This window comes from Bos javanicus, chromosome 22, assembly GCF_032452875.1.
Source record: "Bos javanicus breed banteng chromosome 22, ARS-OSU_banteng_1.0, whole genome shotgun sequence".
Classification (NCBI taxonomy): domain Eukaryota; kingdom Metazoa; phylum Chordata; class Mammalia; order Artiodactyla; family Bovidae; genus Bos; species Bos javanicus.
The window spans coordinates 10,135,701-10,158,865 of record NC_083889.1 but is presented as its reverse complement, the minus strand read 5'-3'; the positions used below and the strand labels follow the sequence as shown (position 1 = coordinate 10,158,865).

The window sequence follows — 23,165 nt, the reverse complement described above, 5'->3', positions numbered from 1 at the left end:
TGGGGTATCTAAGGTCCTGGGCTTCCCTGGCTTCTTCCTCTTTACTCTTAAGATGGCAAAGAGTCTGCCTGCAATGCAGGAGACCCCAGTCCTATTCCTGGGTCAGGAGGATCCCCTTGAGAAAGGATAGGATACCACTCCACTATTCCTGGGCTTTCCTGGTGGCTCAGATGTAAAGAATCCGCCTGCAATGCAGGAGACCTGGGCTGGATCCCTGGGTTAGGAAGATTCCCTGGAGGAGGGCATGGCAGCTCACTCCAGTATTCTTGCCTAGAGAATCCTCATGGACAGAGGAGCCCGGTGGGCTACAGTCCGTGGGGTCACAAAGAGTCTGACATGACTGAGCGACTAAGCACAGCACAATATCCACGGTCCTAGCCGGGGTTCTTGGGTGCGGGTATTGGCAGTAACTACCTTTGTGATCTTAGGTAAGTCACTGCCTCTCTCTGGGCCTTTATTTACTCAACAGAGGGAAAAAAGAGAGAAGATTTAAATAAACTGGGAAAGCTATGAGCACTTTATTGATTTGGTATAAGCTATGGATCTCTTCCCTAGATGATGCACATATACACATACATGAGCAATTTTGCAAGTTCTGGCTGTCCACAGGTATTCCAAAGACAATATGTAGACCTCCAAAGACTATACTGACCTGTGATTTAAAACACCTCCAGTATGTGATAATGGGATTGTAGTCATGTTTACAAAAAGAGCCCTTATTCTTTAGAGATACAACCGTAAATACGTAGGAATGAAATGCTTTCATGTCTGGTGTGTGCACATATGCTCAGTCGCGTCCGACTCTTTGTGACCCCATGGACTGTAGCCCGCCAGGTTCCTCTGTCCATGGGATTTTTCAGGTAAGAATACTAGATGGGTTGCCATGCCCCCCTCCAGGGGATCTTCTGAACCCAGGGATCGAACCCATGTCTCTTGCATCTCCTGCACTGGCAGGCAGATTCTTTTCTCACCTGGAAAGACTCTTGATGTCTGGAATTTGTTTTAAATGAACCAGTGTGTGTAAGGAAGGGTGGAGGTACTGGTGGGGGTTACAGATGAAACAAGATTGTCCACGAATTGATAACTGGTAGATCCAAATGATTAGGTACATGATGGTTCTTCATAGTGTTTTCTCTGCTTTTGTGTGTGTTGAAGTTTTCCTTGGTAAAATAAGTTTACATGATAAAATTATCCATTATTTAAAAAATACCCAGAGTAGATTATCTCCAGTGTTTTCAATTCTTATATTTGATTTAGCATTCCGAGGAATCTGCAGGGAAAACAGCATTCCAGAAACATTTTATGTGCTCAAGGCACTGAATCATTATCATTCGTCTCTAATGGCCCCTCTAGACTAAAGGGTTTGTCGTGGTCAAGTTTTCCAGATGGTTCTGTGAAGTTCCATTTAATCACTTCCGTAAATATACTTTCGGGGAAAGAGCAGCAAAATCAAAGAAGCCACATAAGAGTTGGTCTTTAATCATTTCATGTGATAATGTGGCTCAATTTATTTTCAAGGATTTCTTGAGAAGAACAAAACACAGTTGAAAATGGCTTTTAGTAGCATATGAAATACTTGGTTAGGATGTTAGGTGAAACAGTATAGAATGGAAGATGGACACGGGCATAAAAGACAGACGGCAGCACGGTGCTCAAAAACCTGTTCTCCAGAGTCAGGAGGCCTGGGTTCCTGTCATTGCTGTGTCAGTCACTATACAATCATGGGGAAGTCACCTACCCTTTCTGAGCTTTCACTTTCCTATCGATGAAACAGAAATAACAGCACAATGTCCCTCACAGGGCTATTATGAAGGGTCAAGTTGTGTCTGACACCCACCAAGCACTCAGTAGATGCTTACGTTGTTCTCTCAATTGGGTAAATATACAAAAAACAATGAAAAAAGGCAAATATACAACCAAGACATTATGAGTAATTGCCTCTGGATTGTGACTAATGGGTGATTTTTTTCCTTCTCTTTATTTTTTTTTTCAGGACTTTTCAAATTTCCACAAAGTAGTTGTTACTTTTATCAGGAGAGAAAAGAAGTTATTTTAAAAATGTATAGTGAAATCTAATAATCAAAACAAATGAGCAAATATAACCAAACAGAAACAGACTCATAGATACAGAGAACAAACCAGTAGTTGCCAGAGGGGAGGGAGGTGGGGGTGAATGAGTGAGCAAGGTGAAGAGGATTAAGAGGTATAAACTATTAGTTATGAGATAATAAGTCACAGGGTGCAGTTTATATCACAGGGAATACAGTCAATAACACTGAGTTAACTTTGTATGCCGATTAATCTAGAAAAACACTGAATCGCTATGTTGTATACTTAAAACTAATGCAATACTGTAAGTCAATCAGACTTTAATAAAATAAAAGAAAAAATGAATTTCAAAAGTCCTTCTTGAGAAAGGTTACTGTCCAGGGGGGCTGAACCATGCCTGTCCCACACGGTATTTTGACAAACAGATTACTTCAGAGGGGAGTAATACAGGATGACTAGCTGTCCACGTTCTCCTACCAGACACTCGTCTTCAGATGGAAGATCCTTGTAAACGCCAATAAACCTTCAAATGTGGTGCTCCTGGTGCAGAATGAATAGAGCCTGCCTCTGTTCCTGTTTCTTGTCATCCTGCTGATCCCCACTGCACACAGCCTCCACATCAAACAGTTTAGCCCTTTTGAGAAGCATGGGCCCCTTGGAGAGTATCAAAAACACTATGCCAAAAAAAATACCACATTCAGTCACACTTCCTTGCATTCAGTTTCTTGGGGTTCGTGGACAACCCCCCACAGCCTGTCTCTACTGATCAAGAACATCTAAGCTATGACAGCAAATTTAGGAATATATAAATACACATAGAGAAAAACTGACGTGTACAAGTCTGAAACCATAAGCCAGATAAATTGGTGGATAATGATGGGTATTACATATGTAGTCTTTGCTTTGCCAAAGAATTTACATTAGGGTATCTATAAATAGCAAGCCCATAGTGTGTTTGAACCACGCTGCTGTAAAATCAAATGCTAAGCCCCTTCCAGAACATACCTACTGCAGAGCAACAGGCCCAATTAAAAAAGCTGATTATTAGTTTCAGTCTTGAGTTTAGTTACATTCATTTCCAGGATTCTAGATTACCTGTGAAGTGCCCACTACCCCGTATCACTTAGGTGAAGGACCGTCAATGACGCACAATGCTAGAGAGCCAGTAACTTCTGATTGGAGGGGCAGTGGTCCGTGTGTGTGGGTTGTGAGACCCATTTGGAGTGAATTGTCTGTGGTGAGATGGATCCCATCTCCTTATCTCAGGAAGGAAAACAGTGAACAGGATTGAGTCCTTACTCTGTACTGGGTGGGTGTTAGGTCATCTCTCTCTGCCTCTCGATTCTGGAAGGCAGGGTTTTTGCTCCTGTTTACAGTTAAGTTTTAGAAAAGTTGACACACATGTTCCAGGTCAGACATTTGCCCCCCAAAATAAAGATAATGCCAAGCTCTCTGTCTTGTATTAGCATCTTTGATAGTTAACTTTCAGAGGCTGGGATACTGTCCAGTGGGCAGGATCACTTAGGATGGGAGTCACTTAGCTATGCTTGTGATCCTGCTGATTTGTCAGTGGCTTCCAGGGATGGGTGTGAAGGCAGAAAAGGACGAGACTCTTCTTGGCCCCATCTGACCTGCTCTCCACACTGGCATCCTCCTCTCCTTCATTCCTCCACAAGAACTGTCCCACATTCCAAAGACACCCAGGGAACCCACAAGGAGATCTGGAAAAAGAGCCAGGAGCCCTGCGCTTAAGGAATCCATATAACTACAAACTCCATCTTATGGTTTTTACTCCCGACTGAGATGCCATTTGGCATCACACAGCTAGCAGCCGCATTTTACTTGATCCTCTTCCAAGATTTCCAAACATGCGCCTGGCACCCGTGAACGTTTCAGAGTAAGTGTAACAGTGACAGAAGTGCCGCGGGGTTGGTTTTGTGTATATCAGTGTAACTCTCACAAAAGCAAGTTTAAGTTCGAGGATTAACTTCCATGAGAGGAACATCAACTTTCCCGAGAAGGTAGCGTTTTCCTAATTTTCCTGAAATCAGCAGTATCCGAGGTTACGGATGAGTCCGGTTAGCCTAAGGGTCTCAGGCCCTTGGGATACAGGCGACCCTTTGCTGGTTCGCAAATACCCCGGCTTTTCTGGAGGAGTGTCCTGGGCTGTCTATCCCTCAGCCTTCAGAAGCCGCCTAATACCCACACGCGCTTTAGGCACATGCAGGTTCAAAGCACAGAACAAGCACGCCACCACCACCCAGGAAAGCGATCCGAACCCGGAGCCACTGTGAACTGCGGGTGCTCGCAGGGCAGGAGCCCAGCGCAAAGCCCCCGGGCCGTGCGGACAAGAAGACTGGGTCCCCAGCGACGTGGTCCAGCATCGCTAGCAGCGAGTCCTGCCGGACATGCGAGTCTCAAGAGAGTACAGTCCTTGAGAAGAACTAGGGACGCGTCTTAGCCTCCGGCGCCAGCGCCAGCAGGGAGGAAACAAAGGTGGACAGAGAGGAAGAGGAGTGAGTTTGTGTCCTCTCGGGGCAAGCGCGCGCAGTACCTTGGATTCCTGACTGCCGGTGGATGCAGGAGAGGGCGGCTGCTCGGCGCTCGCCGTCTCCTTGGGCAGCCCGTCCACGCCTTCCTCGCGGGCGCCGCTCGGGGGGATCATCGTGGCGGCGCGGGAACGGTGTTGGGCTCCCGGAGGAACAGCGAGGCTCGCCTCCCTCCGGAGTGCCCTCCCCGCCGCGCGCAGGCCCGCTCAGCTCCTGAGGCCGGGGACTCCCATCCTCGCCGAGGCGCCGCCGCGCCCTCCTCCGGCCTCGCCCCCGCCCCGGCCCTGCCCACCTCCCCGGCACCCGCCCGGGCTGGGGGAGAGCGAGCCCGCCCCGCTGCGCCCGCGGCCACCTCGGCGACGACCGCACAGTCGTGACTGCCGCTCGGCCGCGGGCGAGTGGGCTCCGGCTGACCCGCTCGCCGGAGAAGGGTGGGTGGGGGCGGGTGGCTCCGGGGCGGGGCTGCGCGGGCCCCCGCGGGGAACAGGAGGGGGCCGCGCCCTAGGGAGGCCCTGCGACCAGGCTGGGCAAGCTCGGGTGCTCTGCACGGTCCCGGGATGCTTTAGGAGGTAGAAGGAAAATTCAGACCAAAGCCCGAATGATCCAGCGGGAGGGACCACCTGCAGCAACTCCCTCCTCCTGCACGCGGTGAAACTGCGACTCTCAGGGAGCCGGGAGCCGGTGACTTAGCCAAGTTATTTATAGGGTTCAGTGACGGAGGACGCAGAGCTGGGGTTTCCTGGCCTGAGGGCGCTCCTCTTTCCTCGCTTCAGCTTTGGACTGAAGCAGAGAGATACTGCAAAACGTGCATGTGCCCTAGTTTGGTTGTGCGATGTGTTAAGCCGGTCACACTTTTCACGTGTTTAATCCTCAGGCTAGGTGTTATTAATATCATTCTCATTCATAGATGAGAAAACTAGGAGACTAACTAATTTGCTCTATGTGGCTGAACTGTAAGTGGTGGAGCTGAGATTTGAACCCATTTTGGCTTCAAAATCCATGCTTTTTGGGTTGTGGAGCCTCAAATCCAGGCCAAATCTTCTCAGCTGTGGAGTAAGTGGGTATTGCAAGATAGCCAGAATGTCAGGGCTGTTTGCAGAGGGGCAAACCAGTATGTCTCAGTAGATCTTTTGGAAACAGAGAGATGGCCCCATGGAATAAAGGGGCAGAAGGACCGGGTACCCTTTGAAGAAAAAAACCTCAATGTGCAGGGGAGGAAATACATATGGATATTTAAACCACTCCCTGCCCCCACACAAAACTGCTTAATTTTCTAACAGGAAACTATAAACTCATGTTCATATTTTATTTATCAACAAAAAGTAAGGCCAGCTTCATGGTGTTACTGAATGCAAGCTCGTGTGCCCAATGCACAGTGAAGCCTAACAAACTGAAAAGTCGGAGTTTGGGGCAGAGAAAGATTTACTCTAGGGCTCTGCAAGGAGACAGGTGGCTCATGTCTCAAAACCCCCAAACTCCTTGCAGGGTTTCAGCAAAGCACTTTAAAAAACCATTTGATTTATTTATTTACGGCTGTGCATTGCTGTGAGGGCTTTTCTCTAGTTGTGAGTAGGGGCTACTCTAGTTGCAGTGCATGGAACACAGGCTCTCGGGCACGCAGGCTTCAATAGTTGCTGCATGAGGGCTCAACAGTTTTGCTTCCCGGGCTCTAGAGCACAGGCTCAGTAGTTGTGGCACATGGGTTTAGTTGTTCCATGGCATGTGGAATCCTCCCGGATGGGGGATCAAACCTGTGTGTCCTGCAGTGGCAGGCAGATTCTTTACCACTGAGCCACCAGGGAGGCCCTCAGCAAAGCACTTTTACTGGCAGCCTGAGGGAGGGGCATGGTTAGTTGTAAAATTTTTGTTGTAAGAATTCTCTATTCTTGTAGCAGTCCACATGTTCACAATGTTCATGTAAACCTTCAACAAGGCAAATGTTATTCTCTATTCTGCAACTTCTTATCGCTATATGGATGGACTCTTAGAGGTCAGAGCCTCGAGAATAGTCTCTCCTGTATATTTCAGCCTATAGGCAACATTCTTTTACAAAAGGCGCAGGGCCACCAGTACTAAGCTCCTGGGCAACAGAACACAAAGATTAAAGTGAAAAGGAACAGATCTAATATGGAGTCAGATGTTTTCTTCCCTATTACAGTGGGTATACGGTCTGTGCAGTCACACAAGGGCCCTGCACTTGCGTTAATGCTCTTCTGTCACTATCTTGAAATTCTTGATACTTTTTGAGCAAGAGGACTTGTATTTGCATTTTGCACTGGATCCTGTGAATAATGTATTTGGTCCTGTGTGTCTGCCATAGCTTATGTCCCTTGGAAAAAACAAACTTATTATTCTTTTCATCCTGGACATCACTTGAAAGCTTCTGTTCTAAGTGACAGCCTCTTACCTGGCACTTGGCTCTGAGAGCTCTAAATACCCCAATGACCCTTAACCTTTTATATGACCAGGTCATATCAGCTGACCTGAATGACTTTAGCTTTCTCCTCCTCATAACACAACTCTTGTTTGCTCAATAGAGACAAAATTCTAATAGTGAAAATCACAACAGAACAGTACACAATGGCAGGAGCTGCAGAATCAACACATCTTTATCTAGCATCTATTTTGTGCCAGACCTTGTGCTAGAAACTGATGATAGAGCAGAGAGAAAACAGATGAAGATTGTACTCCTAGAATGTAGAACAATTGAATCTCACACACATGCACACACCCACACAGACACATTTTTCATGAACTGTGATAAAGAACAGGACAGAACTCTAGTGTGTACAAGTGCAAGGTCTGACCTAGTGTGGGACCAGAGAGGGCTTTCCTGAGAACGTAAAGCCCTCAGGTTCAAGGAAAATTCCAATCTTGTTGGGCAAGCACACTGTGGCTTACAACAAGGCATTTTTCATCTTTAGATTTTTTTTTTTTAAAGAATTGAAGAGCAGCTATAAAATGTCATCCTTCATTTTATAAATGCTTACCTTTGATTAACACTAGTAATTCTCCAATAGCTTAAGTTTAAATGTGGTCCCCTTGAGGGAAATGTTAAAGGAGCTAGTACATCCTTCCTCCTCACTGTACTCCCATCCTAGTAACAGAAATCTTTGGTCTGATAAATAATAGCTGTCTTTCCTAGAAGACTGTGGAATTACCCATAGCTGCTAAAACTAATCAAGCCTTTCCTCATGTATCGCTTTCACACAAATCCTTTTCCATCTCACGTTTTGTTATTTAGCTAACTCCTTTTGTTCTTCAAAACACATCCCCAAACCTTTATTCTTCTAAGTCTCCTTCCTTGACTCTTTTTTTCTGATTTAGGTTTCCAAACCAATGCCATCTTCTCACAGCATCCTTCCCTGAATAATCAATGGCAAAGTTGCCTGTCCTCCTACTGGGCTCTGAGCTCCACTGGGGCAGGACCACGCTGTGCTCATCTTGTTTCCTCAGCCCTTGGCTGATGGGAAAAGGAGACTGCTCTTGTAGCCCTGGATCTTTAAGATGGCCTAGGCATTTGTTACTCTAAGTGTCCTACACAATCTGAATGGAGAAAGACTGGGATGCTTCTAGAAAACAGTAGGATTTAAGATCAAACAAGCTGCTAGATAGCAAGGATTTTGTCTTCAATGGCTTAAGAGAGGATCTTACACTGAGAGTCACGCTATCAATGAACATGGTGTTCACTGGTTTGGGGAGGTAGGGGGTCTGCACAAAGGCTGTTAGGTCCACAGCTTGTCTCTGGGATCAGGAGTGCAGGTGGCCAGAACACCGCTTTGTCTGAGTCCGTGGGGAGAGGGCTGCTGGCAGAAATAGGATGCCCTGAGGCCTGGGTCATAGGCCACTTCCACTTTGGGACCTAGGCTACTGGGCCTGATTTCAAGTCCTGGAATGATGAGAGGCCTCCTATGTTGTCATGAAAGCCTGCCCTGACCTGGTACTAAGGGGACATTGGTATATTTAGTAGTTATGCCCTAACAGTGGAGAGGACTGATGGTCTTCATGTACTGGAGTCAGTGGGTGGTGATTCCAGAGGATACCTCATGAAGCTGACATCCCCGAGAAGTGGACTTTTTCACGTCTCCATGTGAGTTATCCTTTCAGGACTCCTAGGTATCCTGTGGTGAGACCTCAAAGAAAACTGGATGGAGGTCCTGCATTAGAAACTGGGGTGACATTTCAGCCATGGCTATCAAGATGACCTCATTTCTACCAGAGGTTGGGAAATTCAAGTTGCAGATAATTATCATAAGTCTCGAGCCTGGAGCAGGACCCTGTGATTTTCGTAGCTTCCCTTCATGGTCCATTTCACTCTGGTTACTGGTTGAATATCAAGGGAGTAGAAGTGTGAGGTGTGCAGAAATGCATCTTCACAAATTTGATGCTCCCTCTCCTGGTTCATTTATTAATTCATTAATTTGTAAAGAGAGCAAAGTCCTCCTCATTATTGCATGCAACTGTTTTTTGCAATAACACTGATAAGGAGAAGAGTGTATAATATTATCAACCTTCTCCCATTGCTGTGCTCCAAGTGTGGATAAAAAGACTGGACTTTCATTATATGGACTTTGGCTTCTTCTAGAGCCAGTAAGTAAAAAGATACCATCAAGACTACTTAACTAAAACAGCCAACTTATGAAGGGTACAAAAAAGTACAACAAGGAGGGAATCCCCTGGAGGTCCAGTGGTTAGGATTCTGTGCTTTCACTGCCGAGGGCATGGGTTCAATCCCTGGTTGAGGAACTAAGATCCCACAAGCTGTGCGGTACAGCCAAAGGAAGGAGAATAAGGACAACAAGGTAAAGGGGAAAGGGAAGATCATCAGAATGTCCTGGGAGTGGAGAATGACAGGAGAGCGGGTCTCAACAAAGGAGTGTTTCTCAATGTCTGATATATCTGAGTCATCATGGGTAATGACATATATGACTAGGGCACCGGGTTAGATGATTAGGTTGTTGATAATAACAATGGCTAATGCATATTGGGCTCCTACTATGTTATAGACATTTTCTATATTAGTTCACTTAATCTCTACAAAACCATAGCAAGACAAAGAGAATTAACTTAGATTCCACAGTGAGCTTGGGAACAGGATTTGAACTCAAGATTTGAACTCCTGCTTCTGGGCCAAGTTTGGGCTTTGCTCTGCTGATATCCAAACAACAGTAAACCCAGATCTGGCGGAGAGGCAGCAGGACTGAAAGGGAAGGACCGACACAATTGAAGAGCCGGAGGCCTATTAGAGGACACAGGGAGAGTCCTCAAAAGAATGAAGGATTGCTTACTCCATTCGTTTGTCTTAAGAGTAAATAATAACCACATCTACACTTTGAAAGTGATAGCCAAGAAGTCAAGACAGACTAGGCATTCAGCTTGTGAAGGAGACACTGGGAATCCTAGCGCTAAGCCTTATGCTCTGGCTACTTTGTCTGAAAACGTTTGTCTTAAGAGTAAATAATAACCACATCTACACTTTGAAAGTGATAGTCAAGAAGTCAAGACAGACTAGGCATTCAGCGTGTGAAGGAGATACTGGGAATCCCAGCACTAAGCCTTATGCTCTGGCTACTTTGTCTGAAAACCTGCCTTAAAGCCCAGAGAAATCAAAACTTTAATTTTTTATAGCTAACACGACAACAACAGCAGCTCCTACTGTTAATGATAGTCTGCAGCTCTCATAGCAACTCTGGAATGGCCTCTCCTCAGCACCAAAGTGAGTCATTAAATCTGGGGACTCTGATTGTCGGGTGACTAACATCCAGCTTAAGCATCCTCACCCTGTTTTCTCTAAGTACCGATCAATAAGAATAACGGCAATGTGAAGAGGAGATAGTATTTGTCTAGCGCCGTTTGGCTGCATTGGAATTCATCTTCCACTGGAGATGCTTAGAAAAGGGCACAAGGTCCGCGCCTCATGTAGCTGCTTTCTGGTTAAAATCTGCCTCTTTTCTCTAGAGAGAGCATGTGTGGGCTTCTCCTAGTTGGTTATAATCTGTGAGAAGAGGGTGGCTTGAATCTTTATTCTACATCTACTGGAAAGGCCATGCCCTTGAACTCCAAACATCCAGCTCTTCTGCTCACAAGCAAAGAGATCTTAGACAACTAATTTGCTCTCTTTCAGTCTTGGTTTCCTCAAGTCCAAACTGGGATAACAATCCCTATTTCAATGGATTTCTATAAATATTAGAAGATTTATATTTATATTTATAAATGCCTGGTCCTGATATTATTAGTCCTATGATTTTGGTCAAATATATTAGCTTTGAGTTAGGTTTTCTATTCATTACAGCCAAATGCATAGACAATATCAAAAGTGAACCTTTTCTGCATTTCCAAAATTATTAATATCTCCTTTCTGAAGAGTTTGGATTCAGCAGATACCTAAAGTTTCTTATAGATTTTGCCCCTTTGGTTAGTCATTAGCATTGAGCTCTGGGTATCTATTCTGAGTTCAGGGTCACAGTTTAAAAGTCCTAGAGTCCAGCTCCCTCTGGCCACTTTGCTCCTCAAACATGCCGTCTGTTCCCTTCCCCAGCTTCCCTGCAGCTGAGGAGCCCTCACCATTCCTGGTCACCACCGGGCCTCAGCACCTGCCAGCTGAACACATCCTGTGTCTTTCTCTGACTTGGTGTCCTTTAGAATGTATGTTCCATGGGGTCACAGGCTTCACCTCAACTCTTCATCACATGTCTCTGATGCTAAGTGTTCATGTGATAGGTGCTCAGTAAATATTTGTTAAATGAATGAAAGAGAAAATGTCAGTGCTGGAGAGGAACTTGTAGGTCTAACGAAAAGCTATTTTTTAGCAAGAAAAATGGAAGCTCATATAGGTTACATACTTACATAGAGTCACCTAATATGTGGCACAGTGAACCACATATTTTTATTGCTCACCAATCCCAATGGTTGTTGCATATTCAGCTTTGGAATATACAACCAAATTACCAGCTACATATGTTTTTTCCTCCAAGTCTTCAAATTTATCATCATATTATGCATGGAATTCCTGAAGATTCATTTCCAAAACAATAGCTTTATCATTAATCAGGCAGTATTCAAAAAGAATAGTGAAGAAAGTAAGAACTTTCCAGAAATCCACAACCTACTGGTAATAATTATTAGCATTTTGGTAAGCCTCCTTTCACGTATTGCTGAAGCCTGGCTTGGAGAATTTTGAGCATTACTTTACTAACATGTGAGATGTGTGCAATTGTGCGGTAGTTTGAGCATTCTTTGGCATTGCCTTTCTTTGGGTTTGGAATGAAAACTGACCTTTTCCAGTCCCTGTGGCCACTGCTGAGTTTTCCAAATTTGCTGGCATATTGAGTGCAGCACTTTCACAGCATCATCTTTCAGGATTTGGAATAGCTCAACTGGAATTCCATCACCTCCACTAGCTTTGTTCATAGTGATGCTTCCTAAGGCCCACTGGACTTCACATTCCAGGATGTCTGGCTCTAGATGAGTGATCATATCATCGTGATTATCTGGGTCGTGAAGATCTTTTTTGTACAGTTCTTCTGTGTATTCTTGCCATCTCTTCTTAATGTCTTCTGCTTCTGTCAGGTCCATACCATTTCTGTCCTTTATTGTGCCCATCTTTGCATGAAATGTTCCCTTGGTATCTCTAATTTTCTTGAAGAGATCTCTAGTCTTTCCCATTCTGTTGTTTTCCTCTATTTCTTTGCACTGATCACTGAGGAAGGCTTTCTTCTCTCTTCTGGCTATTCTTTGGAACTCTGCATTCAGATGCTTATATCTTTCCTTTGCTCCTTTGCTTTTTGCTTCTCTTCTTTTCACAGCTATTTGTAAGACCTCCCCAGACAGCCATTTTGCTTTTTTGCATTTCTTTTCCATGGGGACGGTCTTGATCCCTGTCTCCTGTACAATGTCATGAACCTCATTCCATAGTTCATCAGGCACTCTATCTATCAGATCTAGGCCCTTAAATCTATTTCTCACTTCCACTGTATAATCATAAGGGATTTGATTTAGGTCATACCTGAATGGTCTAGTGGTTTTCCCTACTTTCTTCAATTTAAGTCTGAATTTGGTAATAAGGAGTTCATGGTCTGAGCCACAGTCAGCTCCTGGTCTTGTTTTTGTTGACTGTATAGAGCTTCTCCATCTTTGGCTGCAAAGAATATTATCAATCTGATTTCAGTGTTGACCATCTGGTGATGTCCATGTGTAGAGTCTTCTCTTGTGTTGTTAGAAGAGGGTGTTTGCTATGACCAGTGCATTTTCTTGGCAAAACTCTATTCGTCTTTGCCCTGCTTCATTCCGTATTCCAAGGCCAAATTTGCCTGTTACTCCAGGTGTTTCTTGACTTCCTACTTTTGCATGCCAGTCCCCTATAATGAAAAGGACATCTTTTTTGGGTGTTAGTTCTAAAAGGTCTTGTAGGTCTTCATAGAACCGTTCAACTTCAGCTTTTTCAGCATTACTGGTTAGGGCATAGACTTGGATTACTGTGATATTGAATGGTTTGCCTTGGAAACGAACAGAGATCATTCTGTCGTTTTTGAGACTGCATCCAAGTACTGCATTTTGGACTCTTTTGTTGACCATGATGGCCACTCCATTTCTCCTCAGGGATTCCTGCCCGCAGTAGTAGATATAATGGTCATCTGAGTTAAATTCACCCATTCCAGTCCATTTCAGTTCGCTGATTCCTAGAATGTCGACATTCACTCTTGCCATCTCTTGTTTGACCACTTACAATTTGCCTTGATTCATGGACCTGACATTCCAGGTTCCTATGCAGTATTGCTCTTTACAGCATCGGACCTTGCTTCTATCACCGGTCACATCCACAGCTGGGTATTGTTTTTGCTTTGGCTCCATGAACTAAAAAGCCTCTTGATGAAAGTGAAAGTGGAGAGTGAAAAAGTTGGCTTAAAGCTCAACATCCAGAAAACAAAGATCATGGTATCCGGTCCCATGTATTCATGGCTTAAAGCTTAAAGCTCAACATCCAGAAAACAAAGATCATGGTATCCAGTCCCATGCATTCATGGGAAATAGATGGGGAAACAGTGGAAACAGTGTCAGACTTTACTTTTTTGGGCTCCAAAATCACTGCATCACTGCAGATGGTGACTGCAGCCATGAAATTAAAAGACGCTTACTCCTTGGAAGGAAAGTTATGTCCAACCTAGATAGCATATTCAAAAGCAGAGACATTACTTTGCCAACAAAGGTCCGTCTAGTCAAGGCTATAGTTTTTCCTGTGGTCATGTATGGATGTGAGAGTTGGACTGTGAAGAAGGCTGAGCGTGGAAGAATTGATGCTTTTGAACTGTGGTGTTGGAGAAGACTCTTGAGAGTCCCTTGGACTGCAAGGAGATCCAACCAGTCCATTCTGAAGAAGATCAGCCCTGGGATTTCTTTGGAGGGAATGATGCTAAAGCTGAAACTCCAGTACTTTGGCCACCTCATGCGAAGAGTTGACTCATTGGAAAAGATTCTGATGTTGGGAGGGATTGGGGGCAGGAGGAGAAGGGGATGACAGAGGATGAGATGGCTGGATGGCATCAGTGACTCGATGGACGTGAGTCTGACTGAGTGAACTTCGGGAGTTGGTGATGGACAGGGAGGCCTGGCGTGCTGCGATTCATGGGGTCGCAAAGAGTCGACACAACTGAGCGACTCAACTCAACTGAACTGAAGCCTCCTTTCTAGAAGCAAAGTCATATACGAGTACATTTTAAATTTATATATAGTTACATAAAAATGATCTTGGGACACTAAGTGTTTTTGTAACTTCCTTTCCTTAACATGTCATAGATAGTTCTGTGTCAATAAATATATGTACATATTATCATTTTTTAATGGATGTGTATTCCACTGTATAGATGCATCATGATTTATTTATGAAGGCTCATTTATGCTTTTTGCTAGGAACTGTTAGAGGGCAATTAAAAACTCATTCTCGGGACTTCCTTGGTGGTCTAGTGGTTAAGAATCTGCCTGCCAATGCAGGGGACATAGATTCAATCTCTGGTCTAGGAACTAAGATCCACATGCCGGGGGGCAACTAAGCCCCTGTGCCACAACTACTGGCCCACTTGCTGCACCTCGTGAAGCTCGCACCCTAGACCCATGCTCCACAACAAGAGAAGCCTCCTCAATGAGAAGCACCTGCACCACAGCTAGAGCGTAGCTCATGCAGCAATGAAGACCCAGTGCAGTCAAAGGTAAATAAATAAAAATATGAAACAAAACAAAACTCATTCTCTTTTTTATTGCCAAATGTCAACCTGGTGAGGCAAGTACTATTAGACCTATTTTGCAGATGAGGTCATTGGAAGTCTGAGCAGCTTTATGACTCCCCCAGTGGGATACGGTAAGTGGAGAGTAGAGATTTGGGCCACATCTTCAGATTCTAAAGCTCAGGCTCTGGACAACATGAAGGCAAACCATAAAACTTAGTGAGACTGCTGCTGTTTAAGAAGCCTGAACAACACATTCGGGAGCATAGACGGGAAGAATGGTGCCCACCAAGGAGGGAGGGTGTTTGGGAAGCTTCCAGTGGAATCTGAAAAGTGACTACAATTTTTCTGGAAGGAATCTGTGGCAGAATGTCTAGTATCAATACAGACATGAAAGGGTACTTCTGTAGGATCAGTTCCAGCTTGTTACAAAACAGTTGCTTTTCTTCATGAGTAACATTTACCAATCACATAGACAATGCTTAACAAAGGGAAAGGCTAGAGAAATTCTCTGCCTAATAGTTTCAAGTACTTTTATAAATTGCCCTGGGGGCAGTTAGAGCTCAGTCAGTCTGGGAGGAACAGTATTGGTCAGTATTGCAGAGAAGAAAAAAAGCTACCAAAAGGGTTTCTGGAAGGTTAAATGGGTCACAGAGTAAGAAAGGCCAGCATTCAGAGTTCTGAGACACACAGAGAATCATCACACCAGGAAACCAGGCACAGGGAGCCCTAATTCCCTCTGAAGCAGGAACCCATTTGATAGATTCAAAACATATGTGTAACTTGCACATTGTAACCTCTAAAGGATTATGAATATTCAATTTGTGCTCTGTTGATCATGATGTATCTTGGGTTTTTATATGTGTGTGTGTTTTTAGATTTATTTTTAATTGGAGTAATATAATGTGCTTCCTGGGGCTTCCCAGGTGGCGCAGCAGTAAAGAATCCACCTGCCAATGTAAGAGACATGGGTTTGATCCCTGGGTTGGGAAGGTCCCCTGGAGTAGGAAATGGCAACCCACTGCAGTATTCTTGCCTGGGAAATTCCATGGACAGAGGAACCTGGCAGACTACAGTCCATGGGGTCACAGAGTCAGACACGACTGAGCGACTGAGCATACATGCATAATTGCTTTACAATATTGTGTTATGTAAGTTTCTGCTTTGACATCCCTAGAAGTGAGCAGTAAGACTGATGTTCTAAAACACAGACTGGGAACTCCAGCAAAAATACCCAATAGTTCCTGTTCTTTATCCATAAAGCTTTGCACTTATTTTGAAATATGTTCTCAAAGCTTGTAGAGTCATGCTGTGGGCAAATGAATCTCAAATAATTCTCTTTACAGTGTTTTCCAGGCAGGGTTTATATTACTGCTTTGTCCTTCTGCCTTTTGTAACCCTCTGTGTTCCTCTAATAACTCACTTGGCAGCCCTAAGCCATCCATCAGGCACTTGACAATTGGCCTGGAAAAGATGACTCAGGCCTTAGCTTTAAATGCCACTTTCTTCCTCCATAGCCAAGGCAGACTTAACCATAGAGCCTGGACTTAGCAAACATACCTATGTTTCATCTGTCTTTATTCTTGCAGAGATGGCCAGGAAAATGGGGATTCTGTCTCCTCAGTTAATAATGATAACTTATCTGATGCAGGGTATAGTGAGATGGTATCGATGGAGTTGTTATTCAATAGACCTTTGGAGGTGGTTGTTGTTTACAGCAAGCTAAAATGTCCCGTGTCTACCAAGCAATGGCCGAGAACATTGAGGAAGCCCAGGCCGGCTAGTAACTCTACTGTGCGGGCTCACTGAGTTCCTTAGAATGCAGTTAGAGTTGCTAATGTATACAATGAGATGAATACCCAGATTTTAAATAAGATTGCCCCTAGTTTACCATTTGCTTATCCTCAAAGCTCCCTCCCCGCTCCCCTGATTTGTGAGTGACCGTGTCTTGTTGCCACTACCTCTTACATGGTCTTGGAGTAGGGAGTTATTATTCAACTTTAGATATTTGAGATCATTATAAACTAAGGTAGAGATGTCTACATAAATGAAGTCCTTATTTTATTCACTGACTTACTTATCAACAGTTGCGGAGAACTGCTATGTAGCAGGCACTTTATTGTTCCAGCATATTTCCTGACCCAAAGGAAAAATCCAGCTTTGTGAGGATGGCAGAACTGGGGCAAAGAGTAACCCCTGTGTATGACCAGCAGGCTGTAGGAACCAGAGGAAGAACGAGCTAATTCGGCTGAGAATCAAAGGGGAAGATTCCCCAAAGGAAAGCAAAATTATCAATAATGCTGTAAGGTAACATAGTAGTTTTCCAAAAGAAGCAGAAGAAGGTCATTCTTGGTATCTTAAGATAAGTATACTTTTCTGCTTATATTTTCTGTGACTATTTTATTATTATTACTTTGAGGCTTTGAGGGGGTAGTGAAGGGATCTGGAATTGTCACCATCAATTCTTGCAATTCTCCTTTCTCATTGAGTTTGTTTTAGTTATTGTCCTGATATAACCCAATTCTCACTCAAAATTCCCTTCCTTCCATGACACCCACTACGATGTTTTTAAAGCATATATCTTAGATCTGTATGCATATTGGAAAAGTATGGGCAGTTAATTCGTGTGTATGAGCATTTTAAATTGCATAAAACATATTGCACTGCAGCATATTTCCTCTAACTTATCTTAGGAAACACAGTTTGATTTTTAAAACCAGATTAAAAGTAAAATATGTAAAAATCATTTAAAATGGATGAAGACCCATTCTATCGTAAGACTGCCATGACTGACTTAATCCATCCTCTGTGGATGGTTAGGTTGTTTGCACTTTGCTTATCATGAAGAGTGCTGCTTTGAATATTCTTGTTTATGACTTTGGGTGCAAATGCCTAAGCATGAATTACGGGTTCCAGTTGTTTTCCCCAATGCGGACACTGCACTATTTTTAAATTTTATCATTGTGGCTTTATTTGCATTTCACCATCACACTCTAATTTTCACACTGTCAGTATTCCTTCCGTTGTCAGTCATTATCTCTTTCTGGTAACCAGATGTGGGACTGACCCCCTGCAAAGGAAGCTGTTCTCCACACTGACAGAGACAGCAGACACTTGCCATATTGTATTTTGCAGATGTGTTCAGACACCTGAGTTAACACGCATCTCTGGCCATTGTACTCAAATCCATGCTGCATCTCACCTCAGCTCCTCCTTTCTTTCTTGGACCTTACATCCCCATGATTTCATATCATAACAGTCCCAGACTATATAAAGCATCATATAATAGTCTTTGGTCCCAGACAGCCTGACATGAGATCACTGAGTTTAGTCAGCCTCTGTCTTAGATGAGGGTTCGACTACACTGACTCTCGTGACTCATCCTTAAACAGTGATCTAAGCCATGGCATTTAAAACACAGGAAACATTCAGCAAGGGTCAAACGCACCACTCAAGAGCAACAAGCATGTACTGAGTGCTTTTATGACCCAGTCACTGTTCTAACTGCTTTAACATGCATTATCTCACCTAAGTCAGGAAGGTAATAATATTATTTACACTTTGCAGATGAGGGCCCTGTGACTCAGAAAGGTGACATATCTTGCCCAAAGAGCACAAAACTAGTAAGTGAAGGCACTCTGATTAGAGTCTTGCTTTTGTATGCTATACTCCCTCCAAATTGAGCACCCTGTTAGTATTCAAAATACAAGGGGGAAATTCAAATACACTCTTGGGACTTATCTTTCATTTACAGGCACATACAATTAGGGCCTATGGTATGAATTAGTTCAAACAAATTGGAAGAACTGAGGCTATGAACAAGGCTCTTATTGAAAAACTCCCTCAATTTCAGTTCTGTAGCCCTTATGCATGTTCTTAGAAACATTCATCTTCTAGGTTAAGATGGAACTCAGACTGAAGATTCTATAATCTTCAGTTGTCTACCATTGTTTAACAATCTGCTGTTGTCTAGCAGGAAACAGCCATCTGTAAATGTATTATTGAAGATTTTTTTGATTTTAAGGAGGGATCTGTTACCTTGAACAAACTTTTACATTTCAGAATTACTGCAATTCAGGGGAGTACTGAGGGTCAGGTGGAGCTTGGTTCAAAGGTGTGAATTGTTAGCTTACAACTAATTCAAAAAAAGGAAAAATATAAAAATATAAGTATTGTACAGTATAATTACAGCTAGTTTAAATTTATGTCAATTTCTGACTTCCATTGGAATATGAATGCTCATGGCTGTCAGATATTACTTGAAGTTACTTAAAGGGGTAAGTAAATTAAACCTACATAATTGAAAAGGGAACGTTCACATATTTTCCTAATTGTGTTCCATTAGGACAGAATTTTCATTTTTAGGAAATTAATTCCATTGAACTTGATGTTTAAGACAGAGAAGTGGAAAGAATCAAACCACTTAGCACTTAATTTTTTCAGGCCATTAGCAAACCCACATATCCTTCCTGTGATGTACTTGTATATTACATTCCCCATGCTTCCCCCATGGGAGATGAATCAGAAGATATCATGTGCCACTGAAGTCACAGAAAACAGAAACTCCAGCTGCTCAGACTTTGTTGTGCAGAGTTGTTGTTCAGTCACCAAGTCATGTCTGACTCTTTGCAGCCTCATGGACTGCAGCACACCAGGCCTCCCTGTCCCTCACCATCTCCTGGAGTTTGCCCAAGTTCACGTCCTTTGAGTTGGTGATGCCATCCAACCATCTCATCCTCTGTGGCCCCCTTCTCCTCCTGCCCCTCAATCTTTCCCAGTGTCAGAGTCTTTTCCAATGAGTCGCTCTTCACATCAGGTGGCCAAAGTATTGGAGCTTCAGCTTCAGCATTAGTCCTTCCAGTGAGTATTCAGGGTTGATTTCCTTTAAGATTGACTGGTTTGAGCTCCTTGCAGTCCAGGGGACTCTCAAGAGTCTACTCCAGCACCACATTTCGATGGCATCACTTCTTCGGTGCTCAGTCTTCTTTATGGTCCAACTCTCATATCTGTACGTGACTACTGGAAAGACCATGCTGCTGCTGCTGCTAAGTCGCTTCAGTCGTGTCTGACTCTGTGCAACCCCATAGACGGCAATAGACCTTTGTTACATTGTCTAGGTTTGTCATAGCGTTCTTTCCAAGAAACAGTCATCTTCTAATTTCATGACTGTAGTCACCATCCACAGTGATTTTAAAGCCCCAAAAGAAGAAATCTGTCACAGCTTCCACCTTTTCTTCTATTTGCCATGAAGTGATGGGAGCTGATGCCATGATCTTGAGGTTTTTTTTTAATATTCAGTTTTCAGCCAGCTTTTTCACTTTCCTCTTTTGCCCTCATCAAGAGGCTCTTTAGTTCCTCTTCACTTTCTGCCCTTAAAGTGGTATCATCTGCATATCTGAGATTGTTGATATTTCTCCCGGCAATCTTGATCCCAGCTTGTAACTCATCCAGCCCTGCATCTCGCCTGATGTGCTCTGCATATACGTTAAATAAGCAGGGTGACAGTGTACAGCCTTGTGTACTCCTTTCTCAATTTTGAACCAGTCAGTTGTTCCATATAAGGTTCTAACTGTTGCTTCTTGACCTGCACACAGGTTTCTCAGGAGACGGGTAAGATGGTCTGGTATTCCCATCTCTTGAAGAGTTTTGTGATCCGCACAGTCAAAGGCTTTAGCGTAGTCAATGAAACAGAAGTAGATGTTTTTCTGGAAATCCCTTGCTTTCTCTATGATCCAGCAAATGTTGGCAATTTGACCTCTGGTTCCTCTGCCTTTTCTAAACCCAGCTTGTACATCTGGAAGTTCTTGATTCAAGTACTTCTGAAGCCTAGCTTGAAGGATTTTGAGCATAACCTTGGGAAGTGGGTGCAATTGTCTGATAGTTTGAGCATTCTTTAGTACTGCCCTTCTGGGCAATTGGGATGAAGAATAACCTTTTGCAGTCCTGTGGCCAGCGCTGGGTTTTCCAAATTCACTGACATATTGAGAGCAGCACTTTCATAGCATCATCTTTTAGGATTTTAAGTATTTCCACTGGAATTCCATCACCTCCTCTAGCTATCGTGGCAGCAGTGCTTCCTAAGGCCCACTGGACTTCACGCTTCAGGATACATGGCTCTAGGTGAGTGACCACCCCATTGTGGTTGTTCCAGTCATGAAGATCTTTTCTTATACAGTTCTTCTGTGTATTCTTGCCATCTCTTCTTGATCTTTTCTACTTCTATTAGTTCTTTACCATTTCTGTCCTTTATTGTGCCTATCTTTGCATGAAATTTTCCTTTGCTATCTCCAGTTTTCCTGAAGAGATCTCTAGTCTTTCCCCTTCTGTTCTTTTCCTCTGTTTCTTTGCATTGTTCATTGAAGGAGGCCTTCTTTTCTCTCCTTGCTCTTCTCTGGAACTCTGTTCAGTTGGGTATAACTTTCCCTGTCTCCCTTGCTTTTTGCTTCTCTTCTTTCCTCTGTTATTTGTAAAGCCTCCTCAGACAATCACTTTGCTTTCTTGTATTCCTTTTTCTTTGGGATGATTTTGGTCTGTGCCTTCTGTACAATATTACATATTTCTGTCCATAATTCTTCAGGCAAATCTGTTTACCAGATCTAATTGCTTGAATCTGTTCATCACCTCCACTATATAATCATCTGGGATTTGATTTAGGTCATACCTGAATGGCCTAGTGGTTTTCTCTGCTTTCTTTAGTTTAAGCCTGCTGTGCAGAGACAATGGTTAAAAATAAGAAAAAGTTGTATTTAGGGGGGAAAACCCCACAGAACCATAGTACTTCACCAAATAGCATTTAAAAGCTTATTAACTGATGTAAGAAACGCCCAAAATAAGCTGAAAAATCAATCAAACAAAAAAATCACCATTGTTTATTTTAAAAACATGTCCCAGGAAATTTTATGACTTTAGTAATTACAGAGCATGAAACACCCAAAGACCCACTCTTGACCTCAGGAAAAATTAAATACTAAATATAAGCATGTAATTATACTATTAGTCACTATCTGGTCACTATTTTATAAGTACTTTCTATGCATTATTTTATTTAATACTCTCAGCAACCTAGGAGATAATTACTATTATGATCTCCATATTATAGAAGAGGAGACCCAAGTTTCAAGAGGTGAAATAAATTATCCAGACCCACTGAATATACCAATTAGTTTCTATTCTACAGCATACTTATTCTATAATAAACAGCTTCATTTATTCAGCTCAGAAGTCTGTGGGCAAGTAATTGGGGTGGGCTTAGTGGGCAGTTCTACCACTAACCTTGCTGGGCTCACACACACCCCATCTCATAGTCTCTGATCAAACGATAGGCTATTGGGCCATGCACATGTCAGTCCCAGGAAGCCAAAGAGAGGACAGTCCCAGTGCTCAAGCTTCTGCTTGTGTCACAAAGCAAATGACATGCCAAAGCCAGATGCAAGGAGTAAAGAAAAAGACCCTTATCTTTGACTGAAGAAGCTGCATAGTTACAGTGTGAAGAGGAATAGAAGAATTTTTGGCTGCTTTGAAATCCCTCAGTCAGAGCCAGCCTTTGTCCAGATTTTGACAAGTAATAGAGCCAGCCTTTGTCCAGATTTCAAAATCCAAGTCCCTAATACTGATCCTACAGTGTCTCTCAAAAGTGGATTCCTTCAAAGTTTTCAAGATGACTGTCCCACTTTTTGAAGGGTACTTGACTTCTCTTCTTTTCTAAGTCCCTGCTAGCATTGCTGAGTCAATGGACATGAATTTGAGCAAACTCTGGGAGATAGTAGAGGACGGAGGAGCCTGGTAGGCTATGGTTTTGTAGAGTCGGACATGACTGAATAATTGAACTACAACAATAACAACAATCTTCCAACCCCTGACAAACATTAGTTCTGTGCATCCATTCACTAGAGCACTTATCACATTATAACAAAGCATTTATCATAATACAGTGTTTACTCTCTAGACTAGGCAGGGATTATGTCTAATTATTTTCTATAGGTATGATCCTTGACCCAGTCTTTAGTACAGAGTTTGTGCTCAAAAACAACTTGCTGAAGAAAGTCATGATGATTTACATGTTTATAATCATTCATGTCCATTGTAATTGACAATGGCATCGAATAGCTGGCAGTGTTTATTGCTATAGTCTTCAGTTAAACATTTTCAAATCCTTTGAAAAACAGCAATGATAAACATTTTACTTTTGGAAAAGTTTTCAGTTTCTTTGTTATTTTAGGTGTCCCTGATAGTATCAGTGGGCTTCCCACATGCCCCTAGTGGTAAAGAATTCTCCTGCTGGTGCAGGAGACATAGAGAGACACAGGTTCGATCCCTGGGTTGGGAAGATCCCCTGGAGGAGCACATGGCA

The 23,165-nt window shown here is 43.2% G+C and overlaps 1 protein-coding gene across 7 annotated transcripts in view; it reads right to left on the bottom strand.

The window, feature by feature from the left end:
• Nucleotides 1–23,165, bottom strand: part of STAC (SH3 and cysteine rich domain) — a 355,507-nt gene that overhangs the window by 108,574 nt on the left and 223,768 nt on the right. For 2 of the 7 annotated variants that reach the window (XM_061395836.1, XM_061395835.1), the window contains exon 1: nt 4,604–4,868. The exons of 3 other annotated variants lie outside the window; for them this stretch is intronic. In XM_061395836.1, the coding sequence (XP_061251820.1) occupies nt 4,604–4,714 (111 nt within the window). In that variant the 5' untranslated portion in view covers nt 4,715–4,868. Of the gene's footprint in view, nt 1–4,603; nt 4,869–23,165 lie in introns of those variants that run through there. 2 more of the 7 variants (XM_061395834.1, XM_061395833.1) reach the window with 2 other exon arrangements.